General features: G+C 39.6%; 1 protein-coding gene and 1 pseudogene across 1 annotated transcript in view; one reads left to right on the top strand and one right to left on the bottom strand.

Annotated features, from left to right (window-relative positions):
* The window catches only part of ZNF106 (zinc finger protein 106), a 69,691-nt gene that overhangs the window by 9,373 nt on the left and 33,401 nt on the right, over positions 1 to 26,917 (top strand). The window contains exons 2-4 of the mRNA XM_032343436.1: positions 14,944 to 15,029; positions 20,012 to 20,073; positions 26,065 to 26,265. Of these exons, the coding sequence (XP_032199327.1) occupies positions 14,976 to 15,029; positions 20,012 to 20,073; positions 26,065 to 26,265 (317 nt within the window). The 5' untranslated portion in view covers positions 14,944 to 14,975. The remainder of the gene's footprint in view (positions 1 to 14,943; positions 15,030 to 20,011; positions 20,074 to 26,064; positions 26,266 to 26,917) is intronic.
* LOC116590153 lies at positions 5,714 to 6,433 on the bottom strand (annotated as a pseudogene).

Here is a 26,917-nt window from a genome sequence, read left to right as displayed (position 1 = left end):
TTAAAGTTTTAAATAAACTTTAAAAAAATAAAGAAAACCTATATGGTAAAGCATGGAATGGGAGATGGGGGTAAATGAACCTATATGGGAGCAAGATTTATATATTATGTGAAGAGGTAAATTATTAAGTGTAAAATGAGAAGGATGTAGTTTCTAATTCTTAGAGCACTCACTAAGGAAAAAATGTGATGAAGTGTTGCTAAAAAGCTAGCAGAAAAAGTAAATAATCCAAAAGAGGATAGAGGTACAGCTGAACAGAAATAATGGTAGGCCTAATCCAACCATCAATTTCATTTAGTTTAATGGAATAGGTAATCTGATTCAGATTATCTGATTAAGTTATCTGGAATAGATACTCTGAATCAGAGATATTATTATCCAGTAATGTCTACATACAGACAGATTGGATAAAAGTAAATGCATGGAGGGGCGCCTGGGTCACTCAGTGGGTTAAAGCCTCTGCCTTCGGCTCAGGTCATGATCCCAGGGTCCTGGGATTGAGCCCCACATCGGGCTTTCTGCTCATCAGGGAGCCTGCTTCCTCCTCTCTCTCTGCCTGCTTCTCTGTGATCTCTGTCAAATAAATAAATAAAATCTTAAAAAGTAAATGCATGGAAAAAGATATATGTTTTCATCAGTAACATAAGAAGGCTGGAGTGGCTATATTCATATCAGATAAAGTAGAGTTCAAGGGAAAGTGTGTTGCTAGAGTTAAGGGAGTCATTTGTAATGATGAAAAGGTCAATTCATGACATAATCATAAATGTGTGTGTAATACAGAGGTTCAAATACATCAGACAAAAATGGATAAAATTAAAAAAAGAAATAGACAACAATCAGAGATTTTGGCACTCTTCTCAACAACTGATAGACAACTAAACAAACAAAAAAGTAAGTATAGATCTCCACCTGACTACCACAGAATATACTTCTTTTCCCAAGTATACTTACAGACCAAATGCTGGGCCATGAATCAAGTCCTAATAAATTTGAAAGGATTGAAAAAATGCAGAATATGTTCTTTGGTCAAGATGGGATTAAAGTAGAAATCAAGATGTCTAAAATAACCCACACAGACTTGAAAAGTCCTGAAACTTCTAAACCTATGTATGAATGAAGAAATGACAAGAAAGAAAGTAATTTGAACTGGAAGATGAAAATAGAATCAGAATTTGTGAGATAACGGTCACAGCTAAGAGGATCCTGGCTGAGGATACATCACAACCAAATGTAATGTGATATCCTGGTTGAGATCCTGGAAGAGAAAAAGGATACTTGGTAAAAAATGAGGAAATAAAATAAGGACTTCAATTAATAATAATGTATCAATATCCATTTTTTAATTATGACAGGCCATTTTACTAATGCAAGATGTAAATAATATGGGAAACTGGGAGTGGGGTATAGGGTGCTTTACTATTTCTGCAATTTCTATGAGTCAAACTATCCTAGAATAAATAGTTTTATTAATTAGTGCTTTAAAGGGGTGCTTTAGGTGCTCAATCTTTAAACATCTGCCTTTGGTTCAGGTCATTATCCCAGGGTCCTGGGATGGAGCCCCATGTCAGGCTCCCTGCTTGGCAGGAAGCCTGCTTTCCCTCTCGCACTCCCCCTGCTTGTGTTCCTGCGCGCGCTCTCTCTTTCTCCTTTTTAAAAAGTGCTTTAAAAATTTGTAGGATGTAGTTAATGGAATGTGTAGAGGGAAGTTTATAATTTTAAACACCTATGTTAGAAAAGAAAGGTTTAAAGACAGTGGCCTGAAGTTCTACCTTATGATGCTAGTAGAGAGCAAGATACTCCAAAAGTATATAGAAGGAAAGAAAGAAGACAACAGAAGTAATCAGTAAGATAGAGAAAGACAAGCAATACACAAAATTACAAAGTCAGAAGTTGGTGCTTTGAAAAAATCAATAATGTTGCTAAATCCATAGATACGCTGGTCAGAACACAAATTACTAGTATCAGGAATGAAAGGGATTTACCGGAACGATAAGAGGATATTGTAGGCAACCTTATACCAAAAAAATGTGGCAACATAACTGGACAGTTTCTTGAAAATAGCTGTATACTAAAGCTGTCACAAGTTGAAACAAGATCTGAAGAAGCTTATATTAAAGGAATAATGATTTAAAAGAAACTTCTCATAATGAAAACTCAGGGCCATAATGATTTGATTGATGAATTCTATTAAGTATTTAAAGGAAAAATAACATCAATCTTACATAAAATTACAGAAAAGGGGAGTCACCTCAAAACTCATTTCACTAGGTCAGCATAACTCCAATAACTAAAACCTGATAAAGACATTACAGATTTAAAAGAAAATTGCAGAAGTGTGCCCTATGAACAGAGACCCCATATAATTCTGGGCAAACTATTAACAAACCATAGTACATTATGACGAAGTGATTAAGGATGGATGGATAGGTATCTGTCTGATGAAACAAATATAGTCAATTGCTAATGGTAGCATCTAGGTGGTCGATACAGGGATATATGGGAAACTGGGTGTGGGATATTCACTATGAGATTCTGTCAGCATTTTTGTGCTTGAAATTTTCCAAACTACGGTATAGGAACAAAAGGGAATATTATGAGCAGATTTGTATTTTAAAGAGATTTCTCCTGCTACAGTGTAAGGATTAGAAATATACAGGATTACCTGAGAATAGTTTGAGAGAGGATGCTGGCACCATTTAGGAGTGTATTATGTGACTGTTCTTTTTACATTGGCAGTTTCAAGGTAAATTTGTGCCCTGGGAAAATTTCCAAGCTGTTGGAATGCTGAACTTTTGAATAGTACCAAATTTTGTCTAAGCCTTAATTTTTTTTACTACCTACCTGCTGAGATGTTTGGCTGTATCACTGCCTCATGCACAGTATGCATGAGAGTTTTAATTCTTTTCATTAAATTTTTTAAAAAGATTTATTTATTTCCGGGGCATCTGGGTGGCTCAGTCAGTGAGGCGCCTGCCTTCAACTCAGGTCATGATCTCAAGGTCCCAGTATGGAGCCCTGCACCAGGGTCCCTGCAGTGAGTCCTCTTCTCCATCCACCTCTCCCACTCCCCCTGCTTGTGCTCTCTCACTCTCTCTCTGTCAAATAAACAAAATCTTAAGAAAAAAATTTTTTTGTTTATTTGAGAGAGAGTGCCTGCACTCCATGGCTTGATGGCTCCATATCTCCATCCCACAACCCATGGGATCAGGGCAGGAGTCAGACACTTAAGCGACTGAGCCACCCCAGTTGCCCCCATGTGAGCTTTTTTTTTTTTTTTTTTTTTTAAAGATTTTATTTATTTATTTGACAGAGAGAAATCACAAGTAGTCGGAGAGGCAGGCAGAGAGAGAGAGAGAGAGGGAAGCAGGCTCCCCGCTGAGCAGAGAGCCCGATGCGGGACTCGATCCCAGGACCCCGAGATCATGACCTGAGCCGAAGGCAGCGGCTTAACCCACTGAGCCACCCAGGCGCCCCCCCATGTGAGCTTTTAATGAACATTAGACTTTTGACATTTTATAGAGTGATGATAAGCATTTTTTGCAAATTCCAAAATTTGCAGTACTGCTACTTTTGCAGCACATAAATTGCTCTCTAAAATTGGATAAAATATATGGTGACATTTTCAGAGACGTTTTAAAACCTTGTTTTGGTGGGCAGCAAAGCAAAATTTATTGAGTGATAGCAAAGTGATGGTACAAAGCTCCCAAGGAGGGAGGGGACTTGAAGGGGTTGCCACCCAAGTTTCTAAGTCTAGGGGTTTTTATGGGCTTGGTGGTCGGCTGTTTTAATCTGTCTGATTAACCCTCCCTGTGCCTGTCATCCAGACAGGTTTTTGTTATCTCTCTATCATATGGGAAAGGGTGGTATAAGATCCTTTCAAGGGTGGTTTCCTCTTAGGGCAGGGGCACCCTTGTCCCTGCCTGCCTGCCTTCCAGTTACCTGTCATCATTCTCCCTGCTGAAAGGTAACCCTAACTGCCATTAGGGAAGAAGGGCAACGACTGATCTTAGCTCCTTCCTGCTGGTCACAGTGACGTTGGATGGGGTGGCAGTCAGGGTTCCTCTTGTCCAGATCAGGGGGTCCCCTGTAGATGTTTGGTTTGACTTCCACGTGAGGCTCCATCTGAACCACTACCATCTGGAGTTTGATGTCCTTTATTGGTTAGTTGTCCTTAACGATGGTGGATATCCTGGGTGAGCCCCCATTAGTGCTGCAGGATTTTTTCTCTGGTGCCCACGGTTCTTGGTTACGCCACTTCGAAGAATGAGAAGGTAGACCAGACGGGGTGGTGGGCAGCAAAGCAAGATTTACTGAGTGACAGCAAAGTGTTAGTATAAAGCTCCCAAGGAGGGAAGGGACCAAAAGGGGTTGCCCTCAGAGACTTAAGTATACGTTGTTTTTTTTTTTTTTTAAATTAATTTTTTATTTTTTATAAACATATATTTTTATCCCCAGGGGTACAGGTCTGTGAATCACCAGGTTTACACACTTCACAGCACTCACCAAAGCACATACCCTCCCCAATGTCCATAATCCCACCCCCTTCTCCCAAACCCCCTCCCCCCAGCAACCCTCAGTTTGTTTTGTGAGATTAAGAGTCACTTATGGTTTGTCTTAAGTATACGTTTTTAAAGTATATGACAGAGGCATTTAGGAAGCTCTCCATATCAAAATGCTGAAGTAAATGCTTTACTGTATTACACCAAGACTGTAGTCAATGATTAACGATTTTATAAAAGGAAGAAATAATGAAGATGATTGCTATTATAGTCCTATTTATATAAAGTAGTTGAAGATTATTGAATGTGTTGTTACCAACAAGATGCATGGAAAACAGCTAAGCTTTTTGAGGAGGTGTTGAGCAGTTAGCTAGACTCACTCATTAGCTTGCAATGATTCATTCACAGAATTTTTTTTTTATTATTTTTTAAGATTGATTTATTTGTTTTAGAGAGAGCACATGTGAGCAGACCTGGGGGAGGAGAGGCAGAGGGAGAGGGAGAGAGAGAATCCCAAGCACATTCCCTGCTGAGCATGGAGTTCTACATGGGGCTCCATCCCACAACCCTAAGATCATGACCAGAGCTGAAACCAAGAGCCGGACACCCAACTGACTGAGCCACCCAGGCACCCCTAGAATTTTTTTTTAAAGACACATTTATTAAGCATCATGATCAGACTATTACACTTAGCAGTCAAACCACCAAAAACTACATTAAAACAAACAAACAAACAAAAAACAAAAAAACTACATTAAAACCCATTGTGGACTGCTTTACACTTTCTATAGGACAGAAACAAAAATAACCTGTTATACAATTAGTGACAATTAGAGTCCTCGGTTTTTTTGCCTGTACACATGAGTATTGTCTGAAACATGGCTTCTTTGCAGCAGGTAGGCCCTGCCACCACTGTGCTTGGCTGAGTTCACAAATCTGTTGTAACCTGTAGCTTCCCTGTCACTTCTCTGGCTCTTTTCTCCTGCTAAACTCTGTTTCTTGGCAGTGATTAAAACCTCCTGCCACTGCTGTAGCTACTGCTGCTGCTGAAACCACCATAGTCACCTTGGTTTTGTGGTTTCACAAAGTACTGACCTCTACCACCATGGGGGCCAGAGCTTCTGTCTCCAGAATTTGAGGATTGATTGTTGTAACTGCCAGAATCATTATACCTTCCACCACCTCTGAAGCTGCTGCTTTCATTACCAAATCTGTCACAGCCATCCCCCACTGCAACCGTATCCACCACCACCTCTACGACCACCAAAGCCACCTTGTCCACTGAAGTGTCCTCCACGACTAAAGTTGTCATTCCCATCAAAACCACCTCCACAGTTTCCAGAACCACTTCAGCCTCTTGGAATGAAGCACTAACCATCATTTGCTGAGATAGGGCTCTCCTTAGTTCACAGTTGGGGCCATTCACAGTATGGAATTTTTGAATGACAGTCTTGTCTACAGAATCATGGTCATCAAATGTTACAGAAGCAAAGCCCTTCTTTTTGCCAGTGCCTTGGTGAGTCATGATTTCAGTCACTTCAGTTTTCTGATACTGTCTAAAATAATCCCTTAGATGGTGTTCTTCAGTGTCTTCTTTAATGCCACCAGCAAAAATCTTTCTCACAGTAAAGTGGGCACTGGGTCTTTGAGACTCTTCTCTTGGAACAGCCTTCTTTGGTTCCACAACTCTTCCATCCACCTTGTGTGGGCTTGCGTTCATGGCTGCATCCACTTCCTCCACAGTGGCATACCTGGCAAACCCAAAGCCTCTGGAGAGCTTGGTGTTTGGATCTTTCATTAACCACACAGACTATAAGCTTTCCCCATTGCTCAGAATGTCCGCTCAGACTCTCATCAGTTGTTTCAAAGCTCAGCCCTCTGATTAAGAGCTTCTGCAGCTGGTCAGGCTTTTTGGGAGACTCTGACTTAGACATGACAGTAGTGGGAGGAGAGACTTGGCAGGGTCCATGGGCAGAAAGCAGTAATGAACGTATCTCTATGCCACAGAATTTTAAATTTCATGTCATGCAATTTAAGTTTTTTTTTTTAAATTTTAAATTTTAACATCAATGAAAGATATATTGAGTACAGGAATAAAAACTTTTTAAATTATTAAATAAATGCAACAAGCTACCAAGTTATACTTTTTAAAAAGTGTTTATACAAGCTATCTTTGGGCTTAAAACTTAGTTATATGATGACGACATTTGCTAGTATTTTACTGTCTTATTAGGGTTGGTGTTATCCTAGTTTCTTTCTGTCACTTCTCCTTGTAAGATACATTGCTTGCTAAGTTCCAGAATTCAATAAAGAATTGGAACCTGGTAGTAGTTCTGGTTCTGAGTTAAGGGATCAGTGGGCCACCCTGTCCATTTCCTTGCCTGGTGGTGGACTGTGTGAACAGCTTCATTTTGAGGGGCACAACTTTTAATGTGTTTTTCTGGTCACAGCCTTAACTTCTGCTCTTTGTGTTAGCCCTGTGCTTATTAAAAAAGAGTGGTTGGTACATGAACTCTTGGTAAGTGTTGTGTTAGGGCAGATACTATAAAAAGTAGGAATGCCAGTGAGTAAAATGCTGATAAGCTTAGGCTCAATCAGTGATACTGAATGCAGGAAATCACCAATCACTTGCCTGGGGAAACAGGAGGCAGCCAGAACTTAGAACTAGCAAATACGACAGCTACCCAGAATAAGCCTTTGAAAGCTGAGAGAAAGTACTTTCTGATCTCTGTTACCAGCTTACTCCTTCTTTAGCTGGAAGCCTTGAAACTTTGTCGGGAGGCCCACTGACCAAAGTGAGGACCTCCCAGAAGTGCTAGACATATCTTTGCTCCATAACCTTCTGGGCAGCCGAGGGGAAGTGGCAAAAATTTGTTCTGTCACTGAGTACTGTCTTTTTCTTGCCCTGTTTTGCTCATCAGAAATCTGTTAGTTTTTTTGTCAGGGTGGAAGTGGAGGCACCGGAAGTTCTCTGTGGGATTTAGAGAAGGGATTCTAATTTGAGTACCACTCCCCCAACCTCAACTCAATAATTAAGCTTTATTAAAGCTTTATTTAATTAAAGCTTTTTCTTTAAAGTTTTTATTTATTTGAGTAACCTCTTCACCCAACATGGGGCTCGAACCCATGACCGCAAGATCAAAAGTCGCATGCTCCTCTGACTGAGCCAGCCAGACACCTCTAAGCTTTTTTTCCTTCTTCACAGTTTTACAGTATATCATTGTCCTGGAGAGTCTGAGTTGATTTTAACTAAGTCACGGTTTAGATATCTTAAGTATTACTTGTTTTTTCATAATGAATTTTAAGAGATTTGTAAAAAGACTGATCCCTTCCTTATGGTAAGGTCGGGAAGCTCAGATATAACCTACCATCAGACAACCTGCACTTACTTGTATTGCTGGGTGTTTGAACAGTAAAATGAGATAATGTGACAATGTTTCACATAAGTTCTCTGACACTATTAAACAGTGTTTTCCAGCCTTGAGTTACATAATAAATATTTGGAAAAATATTATAACATTGATATTTGAGATGGGCTACAGTATTATGAGATAGTGATTACTTGGAAGTTTGTCTTTCTGACCTATTTAAGTCACTTTTGAGTGACTATCCTTGCATAGGGATGGGGAGAGCATAGTGAAGTACAAAAATGGAGATTGCAGTGCAATAATTCTGCCTTCACAACTGTATTTCTTTTTACTAGTAAGATATGTGGATGATTCTGTTGTACTGCTTGGGTTTAGAACTTCTTTATATTTTGGGGGCAGGAGTCAAGGCAGGAATCTTTAATGAGTGGAACAGTTGGGTGAAGGAAGAATAGATATAAGATCTTGAAGGCTTATCCCATTGAAGAAGAGATAGCAGAAATGAAAAATAGAAATCAGTTAGGACTTGAAGACTAAATACAAGAATCTGAAGGAAAAGAATTAATAATAGGGTTTTTGCCCACCAACGTGGTAATTGTATTGACAGAATAGTAATTAGGAAGTTGAGAAAAGGTACTTATTATAGGATTTTTAAGGCTATTATAGCTTAGAAATATCAGCTTTTTCTCATAGTTGTTTGGAGAAAATTTGAAAGATTTCATAGTGGGTATTTTTAAGTGGTATGGGAGGAAAATGCAAGGTGGTTAAAGTAAGGACAGCAGTAGTTGAATTTTTATTTACACTAACTTGACTTGTAACCTCTCAAGCACTTCGAGATTACAGAGTTGGGTGGTTTCTATTTCCTTGGCTTCTAATAATTGTTAAGACCTTTATTTAAAAAAAAAAAAAGATTTTATTTATTTAACAGAGATCACAAGTAGGCAGAGAGGCAGGTGGTGGGGTGGGGGAAGCAGGCTCCCTGCTGAACAGAAAGCCGGACATGGAGCTCGATCCCAGGACTCCAGGATCGTGACCTAAGCCGAAGGCAGAGGCTTTAACCCATTGAGCCACTCAGGCGCCCCAAGACCTTTGTTTTTTATTTTTATTGATTTTTAAGAGAGCGAGTGAGAGAGGGAGAGAGCATGTGAGCGAGCAAGCTAGTGCAGGAGGAGCAGGGGGAGGGGGAGAGAGAGAATCCCAAGCAAGACCTGACAGAAGACCCTGAGATCATGATATGAGCGGAAATCAAGAGTCAGTTACTTAACCTACTGAGTCACCCAGGTGTCCCCTTGTTAAGTAAGACCTTTAAAGAGAGCAGTGGTTCCCATCTAGAAAGCTGTGTGCTAATTTGAGTATTTCAGAAAACTTGATGGAAATCATGTATTAACTCAGACTAAGGATGTAGAAGTTAAAATTCTTTTGTCTTTGGCTGGAATCCCATCAATGTAGTGCTTAAATACTAGGTCTTCTTTATTGATTAAATGCTCTGCTAGCAGTTGTATTTCTTGATATTTTTTACAGAAGTGAAAATGAATTTATTTAATTCATGAAGATTAGAAAAACAGCTTGTGAAAGGAAAACTAAATAAAAAGAGGGAGTCTTGGGTGCCTGGGTGGCTCAGTGGGTTAAGCCGCTGCCTTCGGCTCAGGTCATGATCTCAGGGTACTGGGATGGAGGCCCGCATTGGGCTCTCTGCTCAGCAGGGAGCCTGCTTCCCTCTCTCTCTCTCTGCCTGCCTCTCTGCCTACTTGTGATTTCTCTCTGTCAAATAAATAAATAAAATCTTTAAAAAAAAAAAAAAAAAGAGGGAGTCTTTGGTTCAAAGGTTGATAGAGAATATTTTTTATATGACTTTATTTATTAGGAGTTGATGCGTTTGGCTTTACTAAATAGAAACACAGTTTGTATTTTTCTTTTTTAAGATTTTATTTATTTATTTGACAGAAAGATAGAGAGAGATCCCAAGTAGGCAGAGAGGCAGGGGGAAGCAGGCTCCCTGCTGAGCAGAGAGCCTGATGTGGGACTCAATCCCAGGACCTTGAGATCATGACCTGAGCTAAAGGCAGAGGCTTAACCCACTGAGCCACCCAGGGGCCCCGCAGTTTGTATTTTAGAGCTCAGTTCTCGGTTGACTAACTATGTGAAAACACCACAGTAGCTGTTGCTAATACCAGAAAGTCAGACTTTTTCATTGACTTTATTGCTTCTAAGTTTTTTTGTTCCTGTTTTGCTTTGGTGGTTAATAACTTGAAGCGGTATTAAAAACACTTCTGGGGCACCTGGGTGGCTCAGTGGGTTAAGCCACTGCCTTCAGCTCAGGTCATGATCTCAGGGTCCTGGGATCGAGTCCCACATCAGGCTCTCTGCTCAGCAGGGAGCCTGCTTCTTTCTTTCTCTCTCTCTGCCTTCCTCTTTGCCTACTTGTGATCTCTCTCTGTCAAATAAATAAATAAAATCTTAAAAAAAACAAACACAAGCATTTCTGGACATGGGGGGCCTGACTTCTTCAGTCCAGTGGGGCATGCAGCTCTTGATCTCACAGTCATGAGTTCAAGCCCCACGTTGGGCATGGAACCAACTAGAGAAAAAAATAACAACACATTTCTGGACATATCTTCTTTATCACTGTTTCCCCAACTCTTAGAACAGTGCTTGGTGCTCAATAAATGCTTATTAAATGAAATAAAATATTGCATGTAAACAGTAAAGTTGAAGTAAACATTAAGATATAGGGGAATTAAAAGAATAATTACTTAGTGACGCTGAGCACCAGAGTGATTTATTAATTTCGAGATTTAGGTGATAGTAGCACTACTGGGAGCATGAATAATACTGTATTTATCTCTAAAGGTCTGTTTCTTTGTTTTATTAGCCAGTTGACATTCAGCTTCCTCAAATGGCCAGAGTTTTACCCTATAATCTTATATTGGTGTTTGTCCTTTGTTACTGAATAAAATTGTTTCAGAAATTCAGGAGTGATATGAAGTGGGTTACTGCTGAGTGACCAGGAGAAGTGGAGAACCATAGGGCTCTTCCTCACTGGTTCTGCCATCATGTTTCCTAGGAGTTAAAGTTAAATTAGGGTAGTTTAATAACTTCATTACCTCACAATTTTTAAAAATTTATTTCTTTTTTATTTTTATTTATTTTTATTATTTTTTTAAATATTTTATTTATTTATTTGACAGACAGAGATCACAAGCAGGCCAAGAGGCAGGCAGAGAGAGAGGAGGAAGCAGGCTCCCTGCTGAGCAGAGAGCCCGATATGGGGCTTGATCCCAGGACCCTGGGATCATGACCTGAGCCGAAAGCAGAGGCTTTAACCCACTGAGCCCCCCAGGTGCCCCTCTTTTTTATTTTTTAAAAGATTTATATTTATTTATTTGACAGAGGGAGAGATCACAAGTCGGCAGAGAGGCAGGCAGAGAGAGGGGGAAGCAGGCTCCCCAGAGAGCAGAGAGCCCAATGAGGGGCTCGATCCCAGGACCCTGAGATCATGACCCAAGCCAAAGGCAGAGGCTTAACCCACTGAGCCACCCAGGCACCCCCATTACCTCACAATTTTAAGTCCCCTAAGGAATGAACAGCGAGGAAGCAGATCTCCATTAGAGGCTGGTGGTGTGTGTGTAGAAGGGAAAAGTGCTGCTTGGGAAGTGAAATTATTATTATTATTATTTTTTAAAGAATTTATTTATTTATTTGACAGAGAGAGATCACAAGTAGGCAGAGAGGCAGGCAGAGAGAGAGAGAGGAGGAAGCAGGCTCCCCACGGAGCAGAGAGCCCGATGCGGGACTCGATCCCAGGACCCTGAGATCATGACCTGAGCTGAAGGCAGCGGCTTAACCCACTGAGCCACCCAGGCGCCCTGGGAAGTGAAATTAAATTCTCATGTAGGGTATCTTTGCAGCGACGCAAGAGGAAAATAAGCTAGTGCTAGAGGATTGTAAAGGAGAAAACCTTCTGATCTTAGTCCAAACCCCAGTATTTACTCAGCTCTGTCTCACATTGGGTACCCAAGATAGTTCCATTTGAGCCAGTTCAACAAATTGCTAATGGGGTGCTTGTATTGTCAGACAGTGTTTTAAGTGCTAGATTTATACTAGTGAACAACATACACCAAGTCCCTGGAACTAGAATAAAGAATTAAGAGGAAATTTATACTATATGAGGTACTAAGATGCTTGCTTCAGGGTATCTCTTAATATTTAACTACCCCCAATTTACTGGTTATTTTAAAGAAATATTTTATTGTTTCTTAATACTGTGTGGGTTGAAAATGACTCATCTGCATGGTTCTTTTAAGTCTTCCCACTTGGGGACCCTCATTGGCAGCTGGGCTTGGAATACTGACAAGGCTCACTCACCCAACATGGCTTCAGATGGTGCTGGTTGTTGTTGGGGTGCTCAGCTGGGCCTCTGTTCTTTTCCCCTCGTCCTCTCCTTGTGGCTTGGGCTTCTCACAGCATGTGGCTAGGTTCTAAAAGGGAGTGTTCCAAATGTGCAAAAGCAGGAGCTACAGAGTTTTTAAGGCCCAGTCTCAGAAATTACTTTGTTGCTTCTATCACATTTTTTTTCCCTTTAGATTTGTTTATTTGAGAGAGAGCAAGCATGGGGAGGGGCAGAGGGAGAGGGAGAACCTTAAGCAGACTCCCTGCAGAGTGTGACCTGAGGTAGGCCCCCATCTCACCAGCCCAAGATTGTGATCTGAGCCTAAATCAAGAGTTGGGTGCTCAACTGACTGAGCCACCCAGGCCTGCCACATTCTGTTGGTCAAAACAGGAAGGGAAAATGAACCACACTGTTTGGTGGGTGGTGGTGACAAGATCATATTGCAAAAGAACACATGGGGTGGGAAGTAGTGTTGTGGCCATTTATAGAAACAGTCTACTGCAGTGTTATTAAAGCATTTAAAAAATAGGGGCGCCTGGGTGGCTCAGTGGGTTTCAGCTTTCAGCTGAAAGTTTCAGCTTTCAGCTCAGGTCATGATCCCAGGGTCCTGGGATCGAGCCCCACATCGGGCTCTCTGCTCGGTGGGGAGCCTGCTAACCCCTCTATCTCTGCCTGCCTCTCTACCTACTTGTGATCTCTGTCTGTCAAATAAATAAGTAAAATCTTAAAAAAAAAAAAAAAAAAGTAGGTAGCATGCCCAGTGGTCCCATGGATCTGTCTGTTGCTTTAACAGTATTTAGATGAAACACCCAGGGACACCCCTTTTTCCAGTCTCCTACCACTCTCCAACCTTTTTTCCAATCGCAGCCTTCAGAACCATCTTCTAAGCTGTCCCCTGCCTCTAAGACCAGCCAACACTGTTTTTTTTTTTTTAATTTTTAAAAAGATTTTATTTATTTATCTGACAGACAGAGATTACAAGTAGGCAGAGAGGCAGGCAGAGAGAGAGGAGGAAGCAGGCTCCCTGCTGAGCAGAGAGCCCGATGTGGGGCTCGATCCCAGGACTCTGAGATCATTACCTGAGCCGAAGGCAAAGGCTTTAACCCACTGAGCCACCCAGGCGCCCCTAGCCAACACTGTTTTTTGAGCTCAGCTCCTTATTGCCAATCAAACCTGAGCTCCCAGTTCTTCAGAATTATTCCACTGAGGTGGGGGCTGCTGCCAACCATCCGGTCCACCTGTATCTGCAGGCTTCCTACACCTCCTTCCCTCTGGGCTTGTATTTTGACCTTGATGTTGTGACGCTGTCACTTCTGCAGTTGACTGAGAAGTGTGAGGGTGCCCAGTATCTCCTGACGATGCAGAACGTGAGCAGCTGTGCCATCTGAAAGGACATGTAGAATCTGTCCCTAGAGGAGTGGGGTGAAACCTTGGACACTGTGGGAGACACTGTGGTCCTGGAGAAGAACCTGAACAAGGCCGTTTTGTATGTGCATGCCTTGGGTTTTGCCCCTGTAGACCCTAATCTCTGTGCCTTCTTAGCCATTTCCTTGATGAGCAGATAAAACCCACCTAGAAGATGGCCAACCACTGACTAATCTCTGTAGGTTGACTGGCCCCTAGGCTGGGCTGGGCTGGGCTGGGCAAGTATCTCTTCCAAAGGCTCACCCTCAAGCATGCCTAAGAGCCTCTCGAGCCCAGTGGCCTCTGAGGGACCCCTTGGTATCTCCCTGGTGTCAGGTCTTCTGCCCGAGCCTCCTCCTGCAGCCACCAGGCAGCTCTTTAGCCACCCTGGAGCTCTCTCCCAAGCCACGACCAAATGGAAACAATAAAGCTTTGTGCAGCAAAAAAAATTATTTTGTTTATTTATAAATAAATTAAAAAATTAAGCAGTTAATAGGAGGATAGAAGGAGTGGGGAGCAAAAAATACAGTATTGTGTAGGTCAGGAAAGGCCTCCTTGGTGAAGCCACATTTCCGATACTGATGGAAATGAGGGAATAAGCCGTGAGGACCATAAAGACATCTTAGGGAAGGAAGCATGTTACAAGTGGAGAGAATAGGAAATGTAGAAACCCTAAGGTGGGGGAATCCGTGTTGTGATCAAGGACTAGCAAGGAGGGCAGTGTGACAGGAAAGAAGTGATAGAGGCAGTGAGGTGGGGCGTGGAATCAGAGAGTGGGAGAGGAAACAGATTTTGAGGCCGATGGCAAAGGAAGGACTGGATGTTGTATGAGCAAGATGGGACTCTGTTGGAAGATTTTGTACAATGACCCGACTTAAATTTTAATAGAATCCTGTTGTGAGAATCCTTGGCTACTGTTTTGAGAATAGACTAAGAGGACAAGAGTGGAACAAGGGAGGCAAGGCAGTAGGCTGGTGGCTTGTGAGCGGACAGGTGAGCTCAATAGTGAGGAGGGGTTGGATTTGGGATGTATTTCAACCGGGGACTGACGAGATTTGCTGATGAGGGTGGATATGGGGTGAGAAAGAGGGATCAAGGTTGACTTCCAAAGTTTTTGCTCTAGGTACCCAGAAAACTTGAATTTTCATTCACCAAGATGGGAAGACTGGGAGGAACAGGGTGGAGGTGTGGGAGATGCAAGACTGGGATTTTTAGCTCTGTTAAGGGGAATCTAAGAAGTCATCCCCGGGGAAAAAGGTTACTAAATGTTACTTCCTCATTGCAGGTGTGACGTTGAGTGCTTCAGATCTGGTCACTATGGTACGAGAACGAAAATGCATATTGTGCCACATTGTGTACAGCTCAAAAAAGGTAATACATAGAAGAGGGAGAATCTGTGGCTGTATGATGGATCCTTTTTTTTTTTCCCCCCCAGAGACGTGGAATTTGTAGATGGGTAAAAGCTTTTAAGGGTGTCTTATTTATGCTTATTTCCTATGTCAGAGTCTCATTCTGCCAATTTCTTTCTCTTTAGTGCCTCATAAAGCCAGTAACTGTATTATTAAATCTCTACCCAAAATTTGAGGGTACTCAAAAGTCGATAATGGTAACTACTTTTAGTTATACCAGTTATAGAGAAAAGACCTTAAAATTCGGTTTATTTGGCATTATACTACTTTCTGATGAGCTAAGGATATTAGCATTTTTTTGTCTGTACCTGCATTCTGTTTTCTGCCTTTGCCTGTGAAAAGTGCCCCAGAGCAGAAGTGGTGTTAACAGTACCCTGGATGTCCACAAGGTGGGGATGTTGCTCAAAGAAAAACCACATTTTTAAGCGCTTTAAGAATTTACCTGCGTGTTAGGAAAAACACACTTTGTTTTTTCTTGCCTTTGTCCTTTGCTTTCAAAGTAGTGCTGCTATCTTTACTACTGAGAAATTGTTTTCTAAGCTTTTAAGATGCTGTGGATTGTCACTGAAAATTCGGAGAACTGGGAAAATTATCATGAGCAAGGTTGGGTGGGGGGTTGGGCAGGGGTTGAGTGAACCTGGAAGAATGTTGGGGAGTAAGGTGGTTTCAGAGAAAGAGAAGAGAGATATCGTAGGTGGGATAACAACATGTACAGAGATGCAGAGGTAGAGTGGAGTCTAAGAGATCTAGGAGTTCATGCGAAGGCTTATCTGATTAAGACAGTTTTGTATGGGGATAGTGGGACTGCAATAGAATTTGTAATTTAAATGCAGACAGTCATAAAATGTGTTGAATGTCAGACTGAGGGGTTCAGTTATGATCCATCCAGTAGGCTGGGGAGAATTTTTTCCCCCCAATTTAGGATTTCTGTTAGTGATGGAACAATCAGTTGAGATTCTAAAATCATATACCGGCTGCCTTTTATAAAAGTAAAAGAACTCTTTTAGGTTTTTTTTTTTTTAATAGATTTGTTCACATATTAAAAAAAAAAATTATTTATTTATTTGACAGAGAGAGAAAGATTACAAGTAGGCAGAGAGTCAGGCAGAGAGAGAGGGGACAGCAAGCTCCCTGCTGAGTGGAGATCCTGATGTGGGGCTTGATCCCAGGACCCTGAGATCATGACCTGAGCTGAAGGCAGAGGCTTAACCCACTGAGCCACCCAGGCATCCCATACTCTTCTAGTTTTAAAAATTTTGACCAGGATTTATGCAGATTTATAATAAGTAAAAATTCCTTATGGCTCCTTTCAGATTGGGGGGAAATGGGAAATTAAGAAGATGTGAGAAGGATAGCCTGACATTCAGAGGTGTGGTGTCAGATTTTCGTGGAGTAGCAGCCTTGTCTAGTGATATCTCATAGTTTTGCCATTTTTAAGTCTTTGCTGCATTTCTTCTACTCTGGTTTGTGTGTTTGTTTATTTATTTAATAAGAATCACCCAGGATCCTTACTTCTTCTTCTTCTTTTTTTTTTTTTTTTTAAGATTTTATTTATTTGGGGGGAAAGAGTGTGAGCAAGGGAGGGAACACAGGCACAGGGAGTGGGGAGAGGGAGAAGCAAGCAGGCTCTCCACTGAGCAGGGAGCCAGAGGCAGGGCTTGATCGCAGGATCCTCGGATCATGACCTGAGCTGAAGGCAGATGCTTAACTGACTGAGCCACCCAGGTGCCCCTCTACTCTGTTTTTTTTTTTTTTCCCCCTCTACTCTGGTTTATTTTTATTTTTATTTTTTTAAAGATTTTATTTATTTATTTGACAGAGAGAGAAATCACAAATAGGCGGAGAGTCAGGCAGAGAGAGAGAGAGAAGCAGGCTCCCGCTGAGCAAAGAGCCCGATGCGGGGCTCGATCCCAGGACACTGAGATCATGACCTGAGCCGAAGGCAGCGGCTTAATCCACTGAGCCACCCAGGCGCCCCCCCCACTCTGGTTTAAAACATGTTTTCATTTCTTCATATTTTTCCATGAATCATAATGAAAAATCAAGAGTTGGAAGTCTCCCAACTTGATTTAAGTGTTAAGGTTGATGTGGTCTGGGGAATTTGCAGAATGGGAAAACTCTGATACTGAGTTTTAGATTGATTATCAACAACTGATGTTGAAGTAGTGCTTTCTGCTAGTCTCCCAAACTAGTGTAACCCTGATTTCTCCAAATATACCGTGGAGAAGAAAAAGAATCTAAAGTGCTCTAGGTGTGGGGAGAAGCTGTATACTACATTCCTGGGTATTCTGATACTCACTAATTTATTTTTTTATTTCAATTTTACTTTTTAAAACATTATTTATTTATTTATTTATTTATTTATTTGAGGGATGCCTGGGTGGCTCAGTGGGTTAAGCCTCTGCCTTCGGCTCAGGTCATGATATCAGGGTCCTTGGATCAAGCGCCGCATCGGGCTCTCTGCTTCTCCCTCTCCCTCTGCCTGCCTCTCTGCCTGCTTGTGCTCTCTCTCTGTCAAATAAATAAATAAAACCTTAAAAAAAAAAAGTTTGTTTATTTATTTATTTGAGAGAAAGGGAGAGCACCAACACAGGGAGGGGCAGAGGCAGAAGCAGGCTCCCCGCTGGGTGCTCATTAATTTATGAAAGACTGAGAAGCCCTGGAGTTAAAAATACTAAAAAAAATTCTGTTGTATTATTCAGTGTTTTATGAATTTGTTCAAATGCCAGATCTTTAAAAAAAAAATTTCCTTTCTCTCCTTTCTTTAAAAAAGGGGATTACTCATCAATATTATAAGAACTAAATAGAAGCTTGGTAACTGAGCATTTGGAGATATTACTTTAATTCTTTACCTATGAATCTTTCCTAGCTTATTTTGAAAGCTCAGGTCATGTATTCTTGAGCTTTTTTGCATTTATTCCTTAGAGCCGGGTGGAAGAGAATTTTGCATGTAAATTTAGGAGAAGATTTGTGAAGTGTCTAAATCAGAAATCACCCTAAAACAAATTTTGAATAGTAACATTTTTATAACTGAAGTAGGATACAGAATTGGTTTTTATATCAGAGAATAACTTATTTCAGTGAATGCTGTCTTCATCCGGAAAGGTTTCATTGTAAGAAACAGAACCAGCTTAAATTTAACTCAATAAAAGGGGATTTGGCATATGTAAATCTAAGATTAGATTCTAAAGATCAAACAAAAGGATTCATAATGATTTGAGTAGCTGTTGTCTATTGTTCACGGATTTTTTTCATTCTTGATTATGTCACTAATTTGATTTGGCTTTCAGCTCTGTATGTGTTCATTCTGGTTACTGGCCAGTCAGTTGTAGGTGGGGAGGCATCACAGGCAAAGGTGTCCCCTCCAAGTGAAGCATTTATACAGATAAAAGGAAATGATAGTTTTCCTCAGTAAAATTGTCATTTAAAGGAAATGTTTGGAATCACAAAGCTGTTTGTCACACTGTAGTAGATAATTTAAAGTAAGAATAGGTTACTGGGCTGTTGTATCCTTTTTGACAAATGAATTGTATATAATGAAAAATCTCAGTGCACTAAACGGTTACAGTATGACATGGTATTTAAAACCTTGGCTTTGGTGTCATATATTTCAGGGTCTGAGTCCTAGTTTGACCAGTTGATTATCTATGACTCTGAAAGGGCAAGACTGAATATTTTCACACCTGTCCCTTCAGTGCCTACCTCTGTACTTGGTATTTAACAAGCAATGTTAAATACAAGTGAGTTAGCTTCTGTGTATCCTTGTATCCTTATGGAATTAGTAATATTCCCTCAGCAGTGTTTTGTAGTTCATTTGAGGAAATGTTTGAGGCACTTAAACACAGGGCACAGTTAATAGTAATACTCAACAATTACAGTAACCCTTTATTATATATGTGAACAGCCATTCTCTAATTATGGCATGCTGCCTATATATATGTCCCCGTGACAAAGGGATAGACATTTACAGCTTTTTTAGTTTTTTGAGCTGTGTGTGCATGTATGTGCACATTTTTAAGTGGAAACTCTTCCCACAGATTCCATTTTCCTCTCACTAAGGATGGGATGGAGGTACAGGAGACCCTAGCAGATTTTCAAACAGTTCATTAGAACCAAACAAATCAGTTGTGGGAGAGTGGGCAGTGAAGATGAGGGCATGATCGAGCTGTGTTCAGAGCAAAACTGCTGATCAACCACAGGGAAGTTCTGTTATATCCATAACTTCTACCTGGAATTAATATATCCATGTGTTCATTCAGCGAATGTTGACAACTGTATGCCAAGCCCTGACCAAGATTTGATTAAGAGTTGCAGCTTATTTTTGAGAAACTCTCAGTGGAGTGGGGAGAGTATGGAGAAAAGTAACCAAATAGTTGAGAAGTTAAGTGATTTCAGAGTTCTTTTTTTTTTTTTTTAAGATTTTATTTATTTATTTGACACAGAGAGAGAGATCACAAGTAGGCAGAGAGAGAAGAGGAAGCAGGCCCCTTGCTGAGCAGACAGCCTGATGTGGGGCTCGATCCCAGGACCCTGAGATCATGACCCAAGCCAAAGGCAAACCCACTGAGCCACCCAGGCGCCCCTCAGAGTTCTTTTTTAAAATAACTTTAGTAAATTCTTTAATTTGGGATAGAATTTAATAAACCCACATAGGTTTTTCTTATATCTTTGGCCTCCTAAAGACAATATACTTTCTGATCTTTTTGGAAAGCCATTTAAATAGGTTTTTCTTAATAATTCCTTTATTTAAGAATGAAACAATATCAAAAACATAGCTAAAGAATTACGAGGAACTGATTTCAATACTGAATTGAGAAGGGTAACCAGGACAAACACTTCTGAGACAAAGAACTTGAACCCCGATTGTTGATTGAATAGAAAGAGAGGAATTTCTTTTCCCAAAGCAATGCCCCTTAGTTTAATCTGCTTTCTTTAATTTTGAAGGAGATGGACGAACACATGCGGAGCATGTTGCATCACAGGGAACTTGAGAACCTGAAGGGCAGGTATGGGAACGGCTCTCTTCCATCCACTTGTGACTGTCGGGGGATCTGAGTGCTGAGGGTGCCTGCTAGCTTATTTTGTAGTAATCTTTCATGAATGAACATGGTCATATGACACAGAACTATCTTCCAGAATTATTAACGACGACAGTAGTTGTTTGGTATTCCAAAAGGATAAATCTTTGTGCGTCTCAAGTGTGTAGAATTCACAGCAGCTCTAATAGTAGGTTGCAACAAAGGTGGTTGGGGATGAGCTAGGTCTCTAGTTATTACATTTTCTCATTCCTCTACCCCAGCATTGAAACAAAGACATTTCTATGTTATTGCCTCAGCAGTGTTACAAATTATTACATGCCAGAAACCTGTAGTGTTGTGGAATAGTCTGAGAAGTCCCAAGTCTGCTGAATAGCACTGAATCTCAGTGTAAATAAAATCTGGGTACAGACTTTGAATATCTAAAAATGCTATTTTGTGATGCAAAACTTGAGATGTTTAAAGGAAGAAAGTCTAATAAGTAAGCACCTTTAAAAAAATTAAATGTAGCATATGTGTATTTTCCTTGTCTTTTTTTTTTTTATTTTGTTTTTGATTTGAATTTGGAGATAGTATGGAACAAAGAAACATTGGGAAACAGAAATATTAATTTTACTTTATTGCATGAATAATAGATACAAGCTTTAATCATGATGCCAAACTAATTTGAAGTTATTTGTATTTAAAGTAATACAGTTTTAGATTGTGTGGGCAAATTAATATGTTAGTAAACTTTCAGCGAATATTTTGCATATTTGTGGAATTTTTCCGTGGTCTCAGGACCTTACTATGTGAAGGTTAGGTCTTAGCAGCAGCATAAAAGAGGCTTTCATTCAGATTTAGTTTGGAGAATCCTTGTCTAATACCTTGAATACATCTGATCTTTAACTCATTATCATTGGAAACCTATGAAATAGCCAACCTTTAATTCTCTAAATGGGTATTATCTTAATTACTTAGCCCATTTCCAGCAGACTTCCTGTTGGAATTCACCTTTTTCTGGGCTCTTTACCTGCCACCTGAGTGTATTATAAATCAAACGAAATATATGAGGTCAGTAAATCTAGTTGTTAGGAGACAGGCCACTTTTATTCCAAGATTAATGCCTTATTTTCTCCATACATCCACTAGTCAGCTATTTAAAAATGTTAAGAAGATGTTTTGATTACTTAAGATTCATGTTCATAATGAATACAGAATTAATTGTATAAAGTAAAAAAGGTAGAAGTCCTCTCAGTCCTATATGCCCCAACCCCTAGTCCTGTTCCATTCTTACAGGAATGTCAGCAGTTTGGTCCAAACTCTTTCTGTACGTGTATACATAGATTTCTGTTTCTATATAGACACATTTAGTCTTGTCTTATTAACATAACTGAGCTACATGCCATATATTTATTGTTCAGTCACTTTTTTCCTCTCTCTATCCCTCAGGTTAACTGTACCCTGGAGATTGTGTGTATCATTTTCAGTTATTTGGAGCACAGTCAAATGATCAAGGAGAAAGCATTTAGAAGCCTCCGAGCTGACAATAAAAATGTCAACCTTAGCATCCAAACTCATTTTATTTAGAGGGGAGCACCTTAGCACTTGGCTTACTTGTAGTTTAGATCCGGTACGAACAGGTTTTCTGTGGTTTCCTGGCCTATAATAAATTATAAGCATGAAGGCAAAGCAGGTAGCAAGGAAAAACAACTGACAAAACTATAAAAAACAAGATCTCAAAAATCATTTACTTATTTGGAGCACTTACTGTAGTGACAGACGGTGATCACTAGTTTGTACCATAGGGACAAATAATTACTGGTCATCATTTTTCCTTCCTCTCATCAGTTTGTGATTATTTTCTGTGGAATTCATGTTTAATTACTGCTTTTTGATGTTAAAGTTTTCTGTTTCTCTTTATATTTGTATCACTCTAATTTTCAGCTGTGATCTGGTTAAGGAATTTAAAGAGCATATTTTTAAGGTTTAGAATACAAATTTGAGAAAAACTTCCTTTTTATTTTAATTAAATTTATTTTTTTTATTTCAGTAAGAAATTTTCTTATTTGGTTCATAATTTTGGACATCTGGAACATTTCTCTCTTTTTTCCTGTGTACATATTCAGATGTGTGGCCTCTTTCTACAGATAAATGCTATTAAAAGGACACAAACCTTTCTTTATCGACCAGCTGTTGTGGTATAGTTAGAGCAAGCTTAATAAAGAAAAGCTTATGGGTAGAATATCTTAAGGCTTTGCCTTCCACACATGAGAGGAAATTATGTGGTAACAGGATGAAGTTAATTTGGGCCCTCCTTTAAATGTCCTGAGGACAGTTTTTGCCTTTATTAGTCAAGAAGTAAAGCAGTACGTGTTCCCCAGTAATTACTTTATATAGTTATACAAAGCAGTAAATATTTTAACTGGTTATTGATAGAAAATTAGAAAGTAGCATCATTAAAATATTATTTAATTTGCCATTTACTTTTTAAATATGTGGTTTCCCTAACATCATACATAGAAGCATGAATGCCTATTGTATGTAGAACAGGTAATACACTTTCCTCCAGGAACGGACACATTTTATTTTTAAGAGATGTGGTTGTCATAATCCATTCTTTCCCTGGATAAATGTGAGTTCTCTCTTTTCTCATTTGGACATTTCTTGTAAAGATTCTCTCTCTTTAAACTAGAATTCATTTATGTTACACTTACTGCCTTTACTCTTGTGCGCCAGATCTCTTTAGGTGTTTTTCTATTAAATATAACTTTAGAGGGTGCCTGGGTGGTTCAGAGGGTTAAGCCTCTGCTTACAGCTCGGGTCATGATCTCAGGGTCCTGGGATTGAGCCCCCAATCGGGCCTCTGCTTGGCGGGGAGCCTGCTTCCAACTCTCTCTCTACCTGCCTCTCTGCCTACTGGTGATCTCTCTCTGTCAAATAAGTAAATAAAATCTTTTAGAAAAATACATATATATATATATATATATATATGTATATATGTATGTATGTATATACCTTTAGAGCTATGGTTAATATCCTTTCTTACAAGGAAAGCACATATGTTTTAAAAATCTGTGTTTGGGTATTTGTTACATATCCAACATATGCCTGCGCTTTGGGGATTGCAGAGTGTGTGGGTTTATGATTATGGATGTTTATTTTTAACAGAGTTAAATATTGTCTATACTGCATTCCTTAATATTTTAAACAGTGTGGTCTTCTAGTTATATCTATAAAGGGAGAGGGATTTTGGTGGTTTGAACATAAGAAAAATATTCTGCATTTTAGAAGTAAGGGTATAAGCAGGAATTTTATTTAAGAATGTCTTTAGGAAAGATGTCCTTGGGACTGCAATATATAGTTTAGGGTTCTCAAAGTTTTTATGTAGAAAAGTGGACTAACACATTTTCCATAGTTGTAGAGACCTTAAAGCCAAAAGGATTTTCTAACCAGAAAACACAGTTGATTTGAATTTTCTTTTTAACTTTATGTTTTACATTAAAAATAATTTTTTTTTTAAGTGAAGTGTAGTTGACACGCTGTTACATTAGTTTTAGGTGCGAGACATAATGATACAATACCCTGCACGTTAGGCTGTGCTCACCACAAGTATGATTCGGTTTTTTATGATAGTGTAAACCATCTGTTCTGGGTTAGTTGCAGTTTTCAGACTCTTCCAATGCTGGGCAGATATATACTGATTTTTAGCTTCTTTTTGTGTTCCCTTGAGAAAAGGCTTGATTTCTATTACAAGTAAACACTTCATATGAACTACCATAATTCTGAGGGAAGAGTAGGGGTATTCTTGGCAAACTGGAGGAATTTCATGATTATTCTTTAGTGGAAAATGCTCAATGAAATAATAGATTTAAGCTTTTTGGAGGATTAGAATGAACTAGAATATTGATATACAGGTTAATAAGGTAATGAGGTGTTTGAGGGTCCCTGATCAGAATTCGTTAAATGAATCTTAATATCAGAGACTGTATTGTACCCAGAGCATTTGAGGTTACAAAGTTCAAAAAAGTTAAAAACTTAGGAATTTTCTCCATTTTTCTGAGGTGTTTTCCATGATTCTTACAAGGTGAAAATCTTTTAATTTTTTTTGGAAAGATTTTATTTATTTTTTCATGAGAAACAGAGAGGAAGGCAGAGGCAGGGGGAGAAGCAGACTCACGGGACTCAATTCCAGGACTCTGGCATCATGACCTGAGCGGAAGGCAGACGCTTAACCCATTAACTGAGCCACCCAGGCATCCACGTTTTGTTTTAATTTACTGGCTATTATTTCTACTTTGTCATGCTAGACAACTGTAACCATGTAGTTAGCGTGATGCCCAGAATTTAGTAGGTATTCAGCAAGTTTTTTTGTTTTTGTTTTTCTAATGAATGATCAGGTCGTCAATAATAGAAACTATCTTTTAGTAAATTAAGTGCTCAGTTTTGAGGTTCTCTTCTGGTTAATTGATGTGAATTCCACTATATCTTTTTAGATATATGTGAGGGGAAGAAGGAGCAGTGTAGTGCATGTGTGTGTGTGTATGTGTATCTGTCTTATCAAAGACAGCATGTCTTTTTGTGTGTGTGTGTGTGTGTGTGTGTGTGTGTGTGTGTTTAAGATTAGCGTAATGGGGAGAGAACCTTATCAGTGGAGAAAGCATCAACTTAAATCTTCTACATAACTACCTTTACCATTGTTTTCCTTGCATTTCCTGGTTACCTCCAATAACTGTTCCTCCTTCCTGCTTTTCTTCTTTTTTTAATTTGCCTTTAGCTGAAAATGGTATTTAAGTTGGTGGCTTAGGTTACCTAGAGAGTTACTTGTTTTTCCTGGGTGTCTCTCAAGTATCCATGGGATATACATTGTAGTTAGCTTCTGTTGGTAAAATAAATAAATGAGTGAATGAATGAAAAATAGATATTGACATAGGAAATGCAAAAATAACACTAGTGTAAACCCGAGAGAAGTGAAACAGAGTTAAGCCCATTGAGCCATTATTGAATGGCTGTTACTGTCTGTTCATCACACTGATGGCCACAGTGTTCACATGTTTCCCCCTGGCTGCACAGACGGCTGAACCAATCAAGGGATTTCAGGAAGCTAAAAAAGCTGTTAAGTCATTCTTCAGCTCTGGGTGTTGATTCAAGATTTTGGCTTCTTAAACTGGCCAAGTATGAGATTTACTATTAACTGTGTAAAGTAAAAGGGAAAAAAAAAAATCTGCTCAGTTTCTTTCTGAACTTAGAACCTGGTTTTGCTTCTCTCTGAACTTTTGCATTTTCTGAAACTTGAGAAAAACCATTTGCCTAGCACAGCTGTTAACTTCCTACAATTGAAATGCTTTCCATTCCCTTTTAAATAAGCCCTTCTGAAGCAGAATGTAGGTCACATGTATCATACAGACCAAAAAAGTCTGCTGAGCTGACTCTTGTCATTTGCCCTGGGGTCCGGAATCTTCACATTCCAGGCAGAGCGCCCGTTGTTCCGATTTAGCTGCACGTTGGGATTGGCTAGGCTGCCTACCCTTCTCTCCACCCCTTAACTGTCACTGGGAGAAAGCTCTTGAGCCTGGGATAAAATGTCAGCGCTGTCACCAGGCTCCTGAGTGCAGCTGGCATCATGGGTGTGCTCTAGAGCAACTTCTGTTTGCTCTGAGCCCCCTGCCCTGCCTCCCCTTTCACCATGTTTCCTCTGGCAAGATTTTAAGTACAGCAATTCAAGAAGATTTCTCCTCCTAAACTGCAGTATTCTGAAGTGTGTTGCCTCTTGATTGCTGGAAAAGAATCTTAACAATCATTTCAAAAATAACTTACGAACAAACTTACTAAAAGTGATGAAAGGAGCATTGAAATTGATTAGCACTAATCTTTCACTGTGCCAAAGTGTGTGGTGTTTTTCAGAGGAAACCGTAAGAGATCTGTTGAGTGTGCCATGCCAGTGGGGAGAATTGAATGTCCCTCATCTCCCTCTTTCCCTAGGGACAGTAATCATGAGTGCCGAGTGTGTGGGGTCACAGAAGTGGGTCTTTCTGCATATGCAAAGCACATTTCTAGCCAGTTGCACAAAGATAATGTGGATGCCCAGGAAAGAGAAGATGATGGAAAGGGAGAAGAAGAGGAAGAAGATTATTTTGACAAGGAACTCGTTCAGTTAATAAAACAAAGGAAAGAACAAAGTCGGTAAGTAATGATTTTGATTTTTAAAAAGGCTGTCAGAAATAGGATATAATAGAGAATACATTTTCCATCTCTCTACTTTTCAGCCTGTAGCTTTCAGACTTACCTTCATTGCAAAGGGTAGCTTGAGGTTGCTGTCTTATGCATAAAAGGTCAGTGGATTCCTTCCTTGAGCTACTGTACTGTCTGTTTTTAAAAAAACAAATTCAGGGAAAAAAAAAAACTCAGTATTGCCTCTCTATAAAAATTAGCTTTTTGTTGGTTCCAATTTTTTTTTGGACACCAGTGAGCTGTTTTATTTGGTATCCAAAATTTCTAGTGGAGATGTATTAGTGTAGTATTTCTTATTACATTCATTAGGTAAAAATGTTTTGCCTAATATGAATTAGCATGGTGCTTCTACCAGATTTGATTTATCCTTTATAATTTAGTGCTTCAGGAAATATTTATTGAATAAATTTGTATTTTAAGTATTTTACAGTGTCAAGATCAGTGTAAGTTTTCCAGCTTGTACTGTATACTTTGATACCTACATCTATAATTCAGGTATTAGGCTTTTGTCTTTTTGCATTACTGAGTTGTGATCTAAAGAGTTTAATTAACGAAGCAGAAATTTTCAGATTTCTTTTTCTTTTCAGTGAAGGAGAGAGCTGGT

This window comes from Mustela erminea, chromosome 5, assembly GCF_009829155.1.
Source record: "Mustela erminea isolate mMusErm1 chromosome 5, mMusErm1.Pri, whole genome shotgun sequence".
Lineage (NCBI taxonomy): Eukaryota > Metazoa > Chordata > Mammalia > Carnivora > Mustelidae > Mustela > Mustela erminea.
Note: the sequence above shows the minus strand (reverse complement) of the source record. Positions and strands in the feature narration are given on the sequence as shown.